This window comes from Phodopus roborovskii, unplaced genomic scaffold (assembly GCF_943737965.1).
Source record: "Phodopus roborovskii unplaced genomic scaffold, PHOROB, whole genome shotgun sequence".
NCBI classification, from domain to species: Eukaryota; Metazoa; Chordata; class Mammalia; order Rodentia; family Cricetidae; genus Phodopus; species Phodopus roborovskii.
Window position 1 is genome coordinate 2394428 of NW_026125572.1, and position 12978 is coordinate 2407405.

General features: G+C 35.6%; 1 protein-coding gene across 7 annotated transcripts in view; it reads left to right on the plus strand.

Annotated features, from left to right (window-relative positions):
- The window catches only part of Gria4 (glutamate ionotropic receptor AMPA type subunit 4), a 345494-nt gene that overhangs the window by 269936 nt on the left and 62580 nt on the right, over window positions 1–12978 (plus strand). For all 7 annotated transcript variants that reach the window (XM_051177800.1, XM_051177798.1, XM_051177799.1 and 4 more), the window contains exons 10-11: window positions 4685–4795; window positions 12513–12719. In XM_051177800.1, coding sequence (XP_051033757.1) covers window positions 4685–4795; window positions 12513–12719 — 318 coding nt within the window. The remainder of the gene's footprint in view (window positions 1–4684; window positions 4796–12512; window positions 12720–12978) is intronic.

The window sequence follows — 12978 nt, forward strand, 5'->3', positions numbered from 1 at the left end:
GCCTTTACTATGTTTCCTTTTCTTTAATAAGAAAATTATGCCCTAAGAAGTTATGTATCCCGTACAAAAGAAATTGTATTGAAATATGCGTGACCCTAGAACATTTTAACACAAGCTTTGCCTGAACAAACCCAGATCGAAGAATTTCATTTTAAGAAAGCTAAGACATGCAGTCCATTTCTTAGTTAAAGAGGAGGCGTGTGGCACTGTAAAAGGAAAGGGCCACTCAGAGCTGGAGGAAATTATCACCAAGCCAGGTTGCAAGGCAGATGTGAGGTTTAAAGTTAGCTGTAGAGACAGGGGTTAGATAGGTAGAAGAGGCAACAGTGGTGGGAATGACTTGGAAGCAGAACAGTCAAGGACATGTGTAGAAATGCAATGGCTTTTCCAACGCTTTGCTCTCAACTATCGCAAGAGGAAATTCTGGGGCTTCTGGCATATTACCAACCTCTCAGTGAGCTATAGACATGACAGAGTATTCCATAGACAACTGAAACTGTTAACTCCTGGGTAGGCAGAGGGAAGAGCAGCCACCTTTGGTTCGTGCAAGGAAGATTGTAGAGCTAGAGGACTAAGCAGAATCGTTTTAATGCAAAAGGTGACCTTTTATCTTACAACACAGTAACAATGGCTAGTCAAATTGCTCTTAGTAAAATTCAAAGAATAGGAAGAGGAAATAGGTGTTAGCTCACAATAATACCTTGTGGGCTATTTATACTACTAAGTCTTTTCATGGCCTGTCAACCATAGTGGTAACAGGAACTAAGGTTTCTCAATGAGGAATTTAAGGAGTGAGTTAGGAGAGTGATGCACAGATGGCTTCACACCCAGCTGACATCCAGCCAAGACTCTTATAAGAAAATGAAGTGTGAAAATGTGCAGGCTTATCTGTCTTCGTTTTCCCGGTGGCAGTGATCAGCAAGGTGGTATGCCAGTAATATTAAACTTAAACATAAGCTAGCTAGTGTGAGAAACACTATGCTGGTGAGACTACAAGATGTGTCTGAAAAGTGAGCAATCATTCTTGTAAATTGGATACTTACCAGTAAGGGAATAAGCTTTGAACATACATCAGAAAAGCAAACCATCAGCTTGTCTGGCTTCTGTGCCAGTAAGCCTGATTGTGTATCTCATAAAGTCAAAGCACAAGGTTTTCTGAAGCAGGTCCCTAGATGAATGGAATCTCCTTGCTTACTGGCCCCCAGAGCTCCAGAGGGCATCTCTTACACACACAAACATGCACACATGCACACATGTGCCAGGGCTCCAAAGGGCATGACTTACCACCCCAGGGCTCCAGAGGGTGTGTTCCAGAGGTTCAGGAAATCTTGATGGTTAAATTTCATTTACTGAGTGTAGGTCGTATGCTGGGTACTATCATGGAAAACCAATATTTGCTTCCATGTTTTTTTTTCCTCTTGACAGTGTGAAACTAATGAATTCTTCTCAACTTATAGAGATCTAGGACCAAGACAAATTAAGTAGCCTGCTCAGGGAGAATCAGCTACAATAGGTGGTGGTGTTAGAGAGAAGAGAAAATTCCAGTGTCTCCAGAGCTGTTCTCTTGGTAAATTTACAGCAGCTGTCCCCAAGCTGTAAGATTTCTATTCAGACCCGATATGAAGATGAAGTTAGACTTTTCAAGACAGAGCTGGATGAAGCACCTCTCTAAGACATCAATATAGTAGAAATAGACTCCTATGCGCCAAAACACCTAGCCCCAACCAAGTCTACTACACACACAGGGACTTTACTTATGCACTCTATTTTATCTGGTGCTGTATCTGATTCAAGTTGTTATATTTGTGGAAATTTAACCCTCCAGATTCCAAAGATAAACATTTTTTTCTGACATTTATTGCAAGTTTAGTGATTTAAATCTTTCCATATTTTTTGTTTGTTAATATAAAATCATTTTCAATCTCTAGGGGAACAATTCTTAATTAGTTGTTTAACATATGAGATCACACAAGACAATCTATAGTTTAAAAAATATGTTGGAATGGAATGGAGTAGAAAAAGAAACTCCAGCTCGAGCTCAAACTTCAGCACATTTTTCTGAAATTATCTGTATAATTAATAACTTTCCAATAAATTTGTAATAACTTTTAAAAGTAAATAAAAGGTATTATTTACTTATTTAAATAAATCCTTGATGAAACCTACCATAGACTAGATGTCTAGCTTTCTTTTTTCATTAGAATTACATGTAAATATAAGGCAAAACAATGGAAATTTAATTTATTATTTTAATTTACAGCACTTCTGAATCATTTATCCTCCTGGGAGGGATCATTACGCAGTTATTTCAGAGACTCACCAATAACTGTGAATGTTACAAAATGAACCCAGATCCATGGGTGTTTTCCCAAATGGGATTCATTGATAAAGAAAAACTCTCTTCTTGTTTGAAAATGGGCTGCACTGATCTTCAGGGTTGGCTATATTTTAATGGAGTGCCACGCTGTAAAACCCTCTATGAGCATACAAGCCCATCCTATGAGAAAGATAGTTACAAGAAGCCACTGAAATCTTTTAAAAGTCCATGTAGGAATCGAAGGAAAGGGGTTTCAAAATTATTTTTAAGTAAAAAAAAAAGTTTCAAAGAATTGTTATCTTCCTCCAGAAGTTGATATACATTTGAAAGTAACTATGAAATATATATGTACTATAATTTCTAATTGAAATCCTTGTGAATCATTTTCTTTCTTTGACAATATTAATGTTTTGCTTAATGTTCTGACATACTAATATGTCAGTTAAGATACTTGACAGAGTAAGAGAGCTTTCTAGACCACAGTGGATCAGACACTGATTGCAGACCTGTCAGCAAGTATACACATTTTATAGGGGACCTGAGCTTTATTAACATCATTAAGAAATGAAGCCTGGCAAACATTAACTGAGCACTCACTTTTGGAAAACATGCAGCATACAAAGTAAAACTGTAAGGATTTGGTATTATATAAGCTTCAGTTCCAAATTCTCACCCTACTGGACTGTAATCTTGAGTCATTTGTTTAGCCTCCATAGGGTTTTTCATACCAAAAGCATAGACAATAATATCAACAAATTCAATATTCTATGCAAAGTAACTTTAGCAGGCATGTCCAAGAGCAGTATTCTTTGTGTAGCAGTTATCATTATCCTCCAATAGTAGAAGTTCATCCATGCCTCCTCAGTTTACAATAATATTCTATTGCCATACTTCATCTTAAGGAACTAACTGATTTATTTTATGTAGAAATATGTCACATACATAAATAAATGCTTTCTTATAGAACCCAGGACAAACAGCCCAGGGATGGCATCTCCCACCATAAGCTGGGCCCTCCCTCCCACATTGATCACTAATTGTGAAAACGTCTTATAGATGGCTCTCAAGGAGGCAGTTTCTAAGATGAGGCTCCTTTCTCTCTAATGACTCTAGTTTGTGTCAAGTTGACACACAAAACCAGCTAGCACAAACTGATAGCATGTGCATGTGTGTGATGTGTGCAAACTAATGAGTGCAGGACCAGAGGAAGACCTCAGGAATTCTGCTCTATCACTCTACACCTTATTCCCTTCCTCTAAACCTGGAGCTAGATTAACAGCTAACAAGCCCCAGCAATCCTTCTATCTCCACCCATCCCCAAGTAGAGGTACAGTCACATGCACCATCACGTAATGCTTTTTGCATAAGATATGACTCTTCATTCACTTTAGTGTATGTTCTGTAGTTTTCTTGATGAAATTGTATAAATTAATGTTAGGCAGTGCTGACCCATCTCACTAGATGAGAAGACCAGTATGTCCAAGGTTCTATCTGTCTCTTGCATTCAGAACCACTGCTCCCCTTAACTACTTCATGATTCTGAATTTGCTAAACATATAATAAATGTAGTATCTGTAAAACTGAGAAAACTGTCTCAACAGTTTTTTTCTTAAACATCCACAACGCCACCATTTCACCTGAGGCTCTAGGGATATCAGGCAACAGGGAGCAGAAAGACTGTAAGAGACAGAGGACCAGGACACCTGCTGTGAGATTGTGTCTTCTGTATTTGTCAGGGAAGCAGCACCCATGAACTTAAAGCAAGACCAGCATAATGACATCACCAGTTGTCTTGCAAACATAGACAGGGGAAGTCCACACAGCCCACCCCTAGATCATGAGATGCAAGTGGTCAATACTTGATAAAAAAAAGAATCAGTTTCCTCCAGGAACAATTTCCCACACAGGTTGTCCGGTCCTAAGTGGTCAGCCTTTGGCACAGGCACATATAAGCAAAGTTAAAAGACCCGAGTAGGTTGTATATATGTGTGTACATACATGTTGCAAAATAATTAAGGAACAAATATTGAATTTTGGAGGACACTGGAGAAGTCTGTGGAGAGGAAGAATGTCAGGGGTAATGTAAAGTATTCCTCTAATAAATTTTAAAAAGTATATGATAATTAATACTTACAAGAATTCTTAATGTACCTGAGTTTTAAGTATGTTTTGGATACCCAGTAACTTGTAGCAGTCACGGTCCCAAAGAGGACTCCAAGAGCACTTCTTTTATTGTTTTAATTTCATTTACTTTTTACATTCCAATCCCAGTTCCCCCTCCCTCCTCTCCTCAGGCTCACTCCACCTTGCATCTGTTTCCAGGAGCACTTCTATGGTGTGTTTTCAATTAGCTTCTCTATCTGGCAGGTTGGCTACTGGAATGATATGGATAAGTTAGTGTTGATCCAAGATGTACCCACTCTCGGCAATGACACAGCAGCTATTGAAAACAGAACAGTGGTTGTAACCACTATAATGGTGAGTTTTGGTGTATGCTTTATAGTGTTCCGTCTTACCCACAGGCAAATTTAACTCCCTGGCTGTGATGAGGGGATACAAGCTGAATCTTAGTGGTGACTTGAGTGCTCTGATCCACCCAAGTCTACTGAGGCTTTGAATAGATCTGTCCCAAGCTTGGACACACTTACCTCTCTCATTGTCCTTGTTTGTGTTACTTTTTGTTGCAATGTTTTTCTTGGGGGAAAAACGACTCAGATGCTAAAAATTGAGACTGTGAAACTGAAGTTGGAAATGTTTGAAATTCTGAGAACCCCAACACTGAACAATGAATTTGAGGAAGCCAAGCTCCAACCGAATCCCAAAACCATCTGTTGGAAATACCAAATTCTCAGTGTTTTCAAAAGCATCAATGAAATAATTATTAATTGTGTTTAAATGATTGTCTCAGGTCATTATGGGAGAGTGATCTGTCTTGCCTGTTTCTAATCACAAAATAAATGTGAATGTGGCGATTTTAATGGTTACTTTTAAAAATATATAACCAAATTGATTTTGTTGGATAACTGTTTTTAATGTAAAAAGACATTTCCACCCATTGATTATTTTCCTCATTGACATATATAATTGAATGAACTTCTAGAAATTAAGAAAAATGTGATATTTCATTTGACCATATCATAAAAATTTTAAATGTGCTAAAATTTAAGGCTCCTACTTCAAGGAGTTCTCCTGGAATTGCCTTTTAAATTATAGAATATTCTAACAATTTTTGTCTTCCAAAGAGAAGCATGTCCTTTACAGTTGGTGGTAGTCAAAGGTAATTAACAATTAGTTAATACCTTTTTTAAGGTCAAAGATCTTCAGTTAACTCTTAGTAGGTAAAATATATTATCAGTTATTCATAAAAACCCTCTAAATAAAATGGAAGTCTTTATGTAAGTTAACTGTTAACTTACATAATTTCAAATTTTAGTTTTAGAGTTTTAGGAATGTCTACATATTTCTAAAATTGACACTGAAATCAAAGCATAAAAATATCAAAAATAAGCATTTGCCTATTGCAATCAGTTATGCCTGTTTTGGATAACCAGTTAGCAATTTAATGTAATCTGACAAGCCTTGATTGGGAGTTGATTACTTTAGAATGCAAAGCCACCAACGGCAGTGTTTTTGTATAAACTCTCCTGACTTAATTGTGTAATATTTGCATGGTACTTGAAAAGCAGGATGTATATACATATATGTATATGTATTTCTTTTCCTTAAAAAAAAAAGACACAGTAATGGAAATTTATACTTCAGTACAGTCCTCCTCTTTTCAGCCTCTGATGAAGAACCCTATTTTAAGAAATTGACCAAGAAAGACAAGAGTTCCACGCTGTTCGACCATTCCTAACTAAGGCTCGAATCTTGTTCTCCTGAGTAGTAAATTTAAGCTCATTTTTCATGTGGGATTCTTCTTGGATAACCAACTCTGGACTACCAGAAAACAGTTTTTAAATGTGTGTGTGTGTGTGTGTGTGTGTGTGTGTGTGTGTGACTTTTGTGAGTTATTAGAACAAAAGAAGAATTAATCCTCAGCCCTTATCATTCTCAATAAAATAGATGTTGAAAAATAATAAACTGGTGATTCTGATAACCCCATTCGTATGTCATAAAATGAAGTCATTGTACATGATGGGCTCTCTAAGTGTAGATTTCATCAAAGTGAACCTGAATTTATGTGCCCATTCTCTGAATAGACACACAATTGCTTGCTTTAGAATCTTTTGAAATGTTTCCTGTTCTGTGAAATGAATGTATGATGTATACTAAGGGTGTAATGTGGAGTCTCCTTCCTTGGCCTGTTGAGAAAGGTGGTACTTAAAATTCCTAGTGTCAAATTACAGAATTGGTTTCCCAAGCATGGCTAGTCTTCAAGAAGCATGATATCAAAAATTAAGTAACAAGTGATGAAAAAAATGTTATTTCATATATATATATAATTGCTTGATAGTGATAATAACAATATTTTTGTTATCAAAATAGCACATATAAGTAGTATCTGTCTTTTATGTAACTGTAATCTTTATTTAAATCATTCCCTTGATATTTTTCAACTGCATAACTGTTCCTTAATGACAAAACAAAACAGAAAACTCTGGAGCACCCTCACTTAAAATGTTAATTGAACTTGATTCTGTTTAAAGAATTAGCTTAGGAGCTAGGACAATCCCCCTTACCTCAATTACTTGGGAAGAACACTGATTACCTTTAGCTGATAAGATACTGATAATTGCATGTAATATCCCTCCATAGTCACCTGAAAAAACTCAGTACAGTTGGAGTAGGTAGAGGTTGCAATGACTCTGATACAGAGGTCTAGCTAGATACGGAGCAAGCTAACAGTGAGCTCTGGAGACCATTTAGCTTCTCTTCTAAATGGGTACTGTATTGCTGAATTCACTTCATTTTCCCTGTGTATGCTGTATTTATATGGTGTTATACCATTGTGATATATGTTATTGTTAAATAAAGTTGATTGAGAAATTCAGCTATTCAGAAATACTTACTGACCGTCTGTTATGTGCCAGTCTCGGGGTTAGACCCTGGGGATATATCAGATGTGACTCCTACACTCAAGGGAAAAAAAACAATAAGAAACATAATTCATTATGATTTACTGTTGAAATTTATTTTTCCTTGCAAGTATTGTACATCTACAATAGATCTTCATTTTCAAGATGAATTTACTCTCCTTAAACACAACTATGTCAAATATATTGACTATGACAAAGCTAACCTAAATAAGAAACAATTTGTAATTACACAAACTTTTATCTTTAATTCTTACTGACTAAAACTTAAGTAAAACCATAACATTCATCAGACTGGGGACACAGAGATTCCATTTCTGCAGACAAATAAAAACTGAAAACAAACCCAAGAAGCCAAATCTAAACCACACAAATAGGAGAAGTATAGTTGTTGTGGTAAACATAGCTTCTGTAGACTCAGGAAAAGGGGGGGTATACTTTTCCTGTCTCAACACCTTCTTTCCTCTTGAATGCTCCAAGAAGTAAGTCCATTGGAGGGAGAACATGTTTTATTCTTCAGTGCTTTACACCATAAGTTAATTCTATGTTAGTATGAGTTAGTATTGTATGCCACTTAGATAAGGTGATACTATCTTATGAATACACAATTCTCTAAGAAATATATCCATAAAGCCAAATTTATTCACTGTAGCATTAGAATTGCATTTCAAACATGAACTCATTTGTGTAATTACTCCATCTTCCTTATTTTAACTTTTTATAACTTTAAAATATATTATGTAAAAAATTTAAATATACTAACACATAGTACAAGAAGCATACATATATTAATAATATGTGTTTGTAAATATAAAATCTACATCAAAAATAGAAACGATCATTTTCTTTGCCATACCAAATATTAATTCCCCTTCCTAGAAAGGGCTTATAGCAATGAAGTTTTTTTTTTTTTTAAAAAAAAATGTTCTAGCTTGAAATTATGGTGCTTAAATTTGCTCATTTCATTTTTTCTTTTATTTTTTTTTCTTAGTGTTTGGTATTTGTTTCTCCAACACAGGATTTCTCTATGTATTCCTGGCTGTCCTGGAACTTGCTCTGTAGACCAGACTGACCTCAAACTCACGGAGATCTGAGTGCCTCTGCCTTCTAGAATTAAAGTTGTGCAACACAACAGCTCGGCTGACTCATTTATTTCTAAATTGAACAAGAGTTTCATTTCCATTTTCCTTAATTTTGCTCACAGAACTAAATTATCAGTCTTTGTAAAGATTCCCTGTTTAAAAAAAATGGAATAAAATTCTTTTTTATAATGGTTGTTTATAATGGTGAAACTTACAAAGTGGTAATTTTTGTGCTGAGTTTCTGGTTTCAACACTTGATTTTGCTAAATTCCAGTAATACAAAACAATACTTCAGTGAGGGACATGTATCCTGGTGATCATATTTAGTTTAACTAATTCAAGGTTCAAATCATTTTAATATATTATTGGCAAACTTTTCACAAGCCAGGCCTAGCGTTGCAGCTTCAGCCTGAGATTGGTACCCTTTCTGAAGTAACCCAGAACGTACAGAACACCATCCATCACAGGAATTATCTTAATGAATACACTGCTGCGAAGAAGTGATACCAGCAGAGTCTCATAGCATCCCCTAAAGCACAGTGGCATGTGATTAAAGAAGTAAGGATTTATATTTCTCTCCTCTGATGTTCCTATCGTTAACCACAGTAAAACACTGAGGATTCTGTATGGCCACTTCACAAAGATGTTCCACAAATCCCCTACCCCAGTAACATCATAGCATTTTCTTCATATTGCATGGAGCGTATTTGGTATTTTGTTTAAGCGTAGTAACCCTAAAACTTGATATAAAACCTCTCCAGTGTACAAAGTTTTAATAGCTACCAGCAGATAGTTCGTTACAAAGGAGGCAGCTGAGAGCTAGTGATTTGTGACTGACATGGATTTGACATGAAGGGAAAGCAAATGGAAAAACCCTCAGGAATCTGTTGGAGGTTTACAAAACGTCCCTAGCTCTCCTCTCCCTTTCCTGTCTCTGTGCCCTAGCATGTTGTCAGTCATTTTCTGTTTTGTTTTGTTTTTCCTTACTGTATACATTTCAGACCCTTAATATTGTCTGGGTAACTGTTAGAATCTTCAATAAGCTGAAGGGTTTTCTAATCTTAGTTGCAATATTTGGCAAGAAACAAAGACTCAAGGGGAGCAGCTGTCCAGAAGGAAATGGGAAAAAATGAAAGAGGGTCCTAAATAAATATTTCAGTCTAACATAGATCTACCTGCTGAAGACAGATAGCCCTGTGTACGAGGAGCCACTATTTACCTTCATTTTGAAAATCTGAATTGTTGTATTCTGACATAACTTCTTAGTCATAATGGTCCTAGTCTGAAAGGGTAATAGGGAGGTCAGCACTTACTACAAGTGAAAACCGTTTACTCTACTTTCTTTACTCAAAATGTCATACTTGCCTTGTCTAATGGTATAGAAACATATACATTTAATTTTGTTCCCTGTCTTGCTAAATTGTATGAAGTTAGTTACAAGTTAGTTACAAGTCTTTTAATGGGTATTGTAACAAATGCAAGAGTTTCCAGATGTTTGGAAAATAAAACATGACTCCCATTTCTGTCACTTGTTAACCAAGTACAATTGAGTACTCACTTAACCTCTGTGACTCTCAGTTTTCCTGTCTGTAAGATAAGAGGTGCTTACTTCAAGATGCAACGCAAAATGTAAATCAAAGTACATAGTTCAAGGACTCAACATTGCATCTAGCAAAAAGAAGCACAAAGTCAGTAAGAGAAACTTCTTTTTATATTAAATCTGTTGTTGTTTTCACCACTGGTATCCCTTTATTCTTATCACAAAGAATGTACAAGCATCTTGATCCCCAGGAGACAAAGGACAAACTGTGTTTCTTTTTCTAGGCCTATGTTCCAGTAAATGTCTGGCAAAATGCAAGCACTTAATTAACGTGTGATTAAATGACGAACTTACAGCTTTTCATAGAGCAAACTAGTTACCATGTTAGAAACCAAAAAAAAACCTCTTGAAAATTATGCAGTAATATGTTTACTTGAAAGGCAAAATTCCTAAATGTTCATGTACTCAAGACACCTTAAACATGACCTTCAACTTTACTTCCAAATGAGAGTACTAGCATAACTTGTTCTACTTGAATATTCTAACTGTACAGATATATCAATTGCAATGTTTTACACTCAATTTTACATGTGTGGTTTTGCTATTTTCTATATACTATTCTATTGTCTAATTAGATGACTCTAAAAAGATGAAAAAGTTGTTCATAAAGCTACTAATATTTTAAAGTTTAGAAAATCTTCTCTTTGCAGCTACCCATGAATTTGCTTGGTCACATTCGTAGTTTGAAAAGCATGTTAAGCTTTCATACAAACCTCTTTTTGAAGGCTAATAGACAATCTCCGTGAAAGAAGGTATAAATAGTTACCTCAGTTTTATGAATGGCAGAATTTACTTCTTAACCTATTCTAGTCTTCAATATCTATCCAGTGCCAAGGATCTGGGTCACATGTTCATGGCAACCAAAGGAAGAATTTAATAAAATAGTATAAAGGCCTGTCTTGAGTAGTTTCCCACTGGAAAAACATGTGAAACATCTGCATGAGGAATACAATTTTAAGGAATTTCCTAATTTTCTCAAGTTGTTAAATTGGGTGATTAGAATAAAGTTAGAATTGGTATGGGGCTTTTGGACTCTGTAGATTCAGCTGCTTTTTATTGTAGAGTTCTAAATGCAAGTTCAAATTCTTTAACTGAAAAAAAAATTTTCTGGGGAAAAGAAGACAAAACTCTTAGGACAATCTTAAATTAGGGTTAGAGTATAAGTTCTCTATAAAATGTAAGTACATTATATCAACAATATTACACCAATTTGTTACTACTTTTCTGAAAGTGAAACATTGAGTTATGGTCAGGAGTTACCTCCATAGTGTATACCACAAACCTATCAAACCCATCTTTCTGTTTATGGATAGGTGCTAATAGATCAATCACTCTGGGATGGCTAAACCACTTCTTAAATTAAAGCCTAAAAATATTGTTATTGAAGTGTGTGTGTGTGTGTATGTGTGTGTGTGAGAGAGAGGGGGGAGGGAGAAAAGAGGAGAGAGAGGGAGGGAGGAAGGGGGAGAGAGAGAGAAGGAGGAAGAGAGAGAGTAAGAGAGAGGGGGTGAGAGAGGGAGAAAAAGAAGAAAAGAGACACAGGCTTAATGAAAACATTTTAGCAGTTATTAAAGACCAGGAAGCTATTTCAATTGATGAGGATGCTCTCAATTCTTCTTGCTCCCATCCTCTAAGTCATTGCATAGAAAACTAAATGGGAATATCAAAGTGCACATTCTTTACGTGTAGAAGGACACAGAAACAAATTTCATAATAAACTTAAAATTTATGAGGCACATTTGTTATTTAAAGTCAAAATATGACACAATAGGAGCAAAGTGAATTCCACACAAGTAACTAACGCTATGTGCCTTTAAGCTATTATTTCTTACTTGAAGAACTGTAACAAATGCCATCTCTGAGAAAGGCACCTTATTAACACACTTGAAATGGTATTTTGAAAAAAAAAGGGGGACGGAATATGAAGTTAGACGACTGTGAATACGTTTTGAATACACTATAGTCACCATTAAATAACTTTTGATTTTGTGAATTACTCTGGAAATGTCAGTTTCAAGGCTAAAAATTATTAAAGACTCTTCCCTAGAAAATTACCAATGGAAGTGGGGGGGTAGTGGCTCACTCCTTTAGTCCTAGCACTGGAGGCAGAGGAAGACAGATCTCTACGAGTACAAAGCCAGCCTAATCTACAGAGTGGGTTCCAGGAGAGCTAAAGCTGTCTCAGAAAAAAAAATTACTAATGGCTTTATTTTTATTTTTTTAAGTCATAGTACTAGATATGTAACAACCACGCAAAGTATTTTTAAATTTTATCTATATTACTCAATGTAAACCAGTATAATACAATTCTACATACTTTTACATATTCACCTCTCTTATCAATAATTCTAGCCACATAAAATCATATAAATATAATAGACATATTCTTTTGTCAAAAGTTCTGGAACTATAGTTACCGAACGGTTTTTCAAATGTTTTTAAATTTCTCCTTTACAGTTCTGCTTCTCTCATTGTAGGAATCCCCATATGTTATGTACAAGAAAAATCATGAAATGTTTGAAGGAAATGACAAGTATGAAGGCTACTGTGTAGATTTGGCATCTGAAATTGCAAAACATATTGGTATCAAGTATAAAATTGCCATTGTCCCTGATGGAAAATATGGAGCAAGGGATGCAGACACTAAAATCTGGAATGGAATGGTAGGAGAGCTTGTGTATGGGGTAAGCAAACCTATTTATGAGGAATTTACTTACATAAGCCTGAAGCTTCTTTTCCCTTGAGCATGTATCAATTTTTAAACATCCATGACTACATTCTTTGCTAATTTGTAGCAATGTTTCAAAGGGTATTCATTATATTCAACATTTCTCTCTTTCCTAAAATACAAATTCCAAGTAACAGAACTGATCCTGGTAACTTAGAATGAGAAAAGAGATAAAAAAATTCAGACGACAGTGTCTTCCACATAGCTCAGAGACA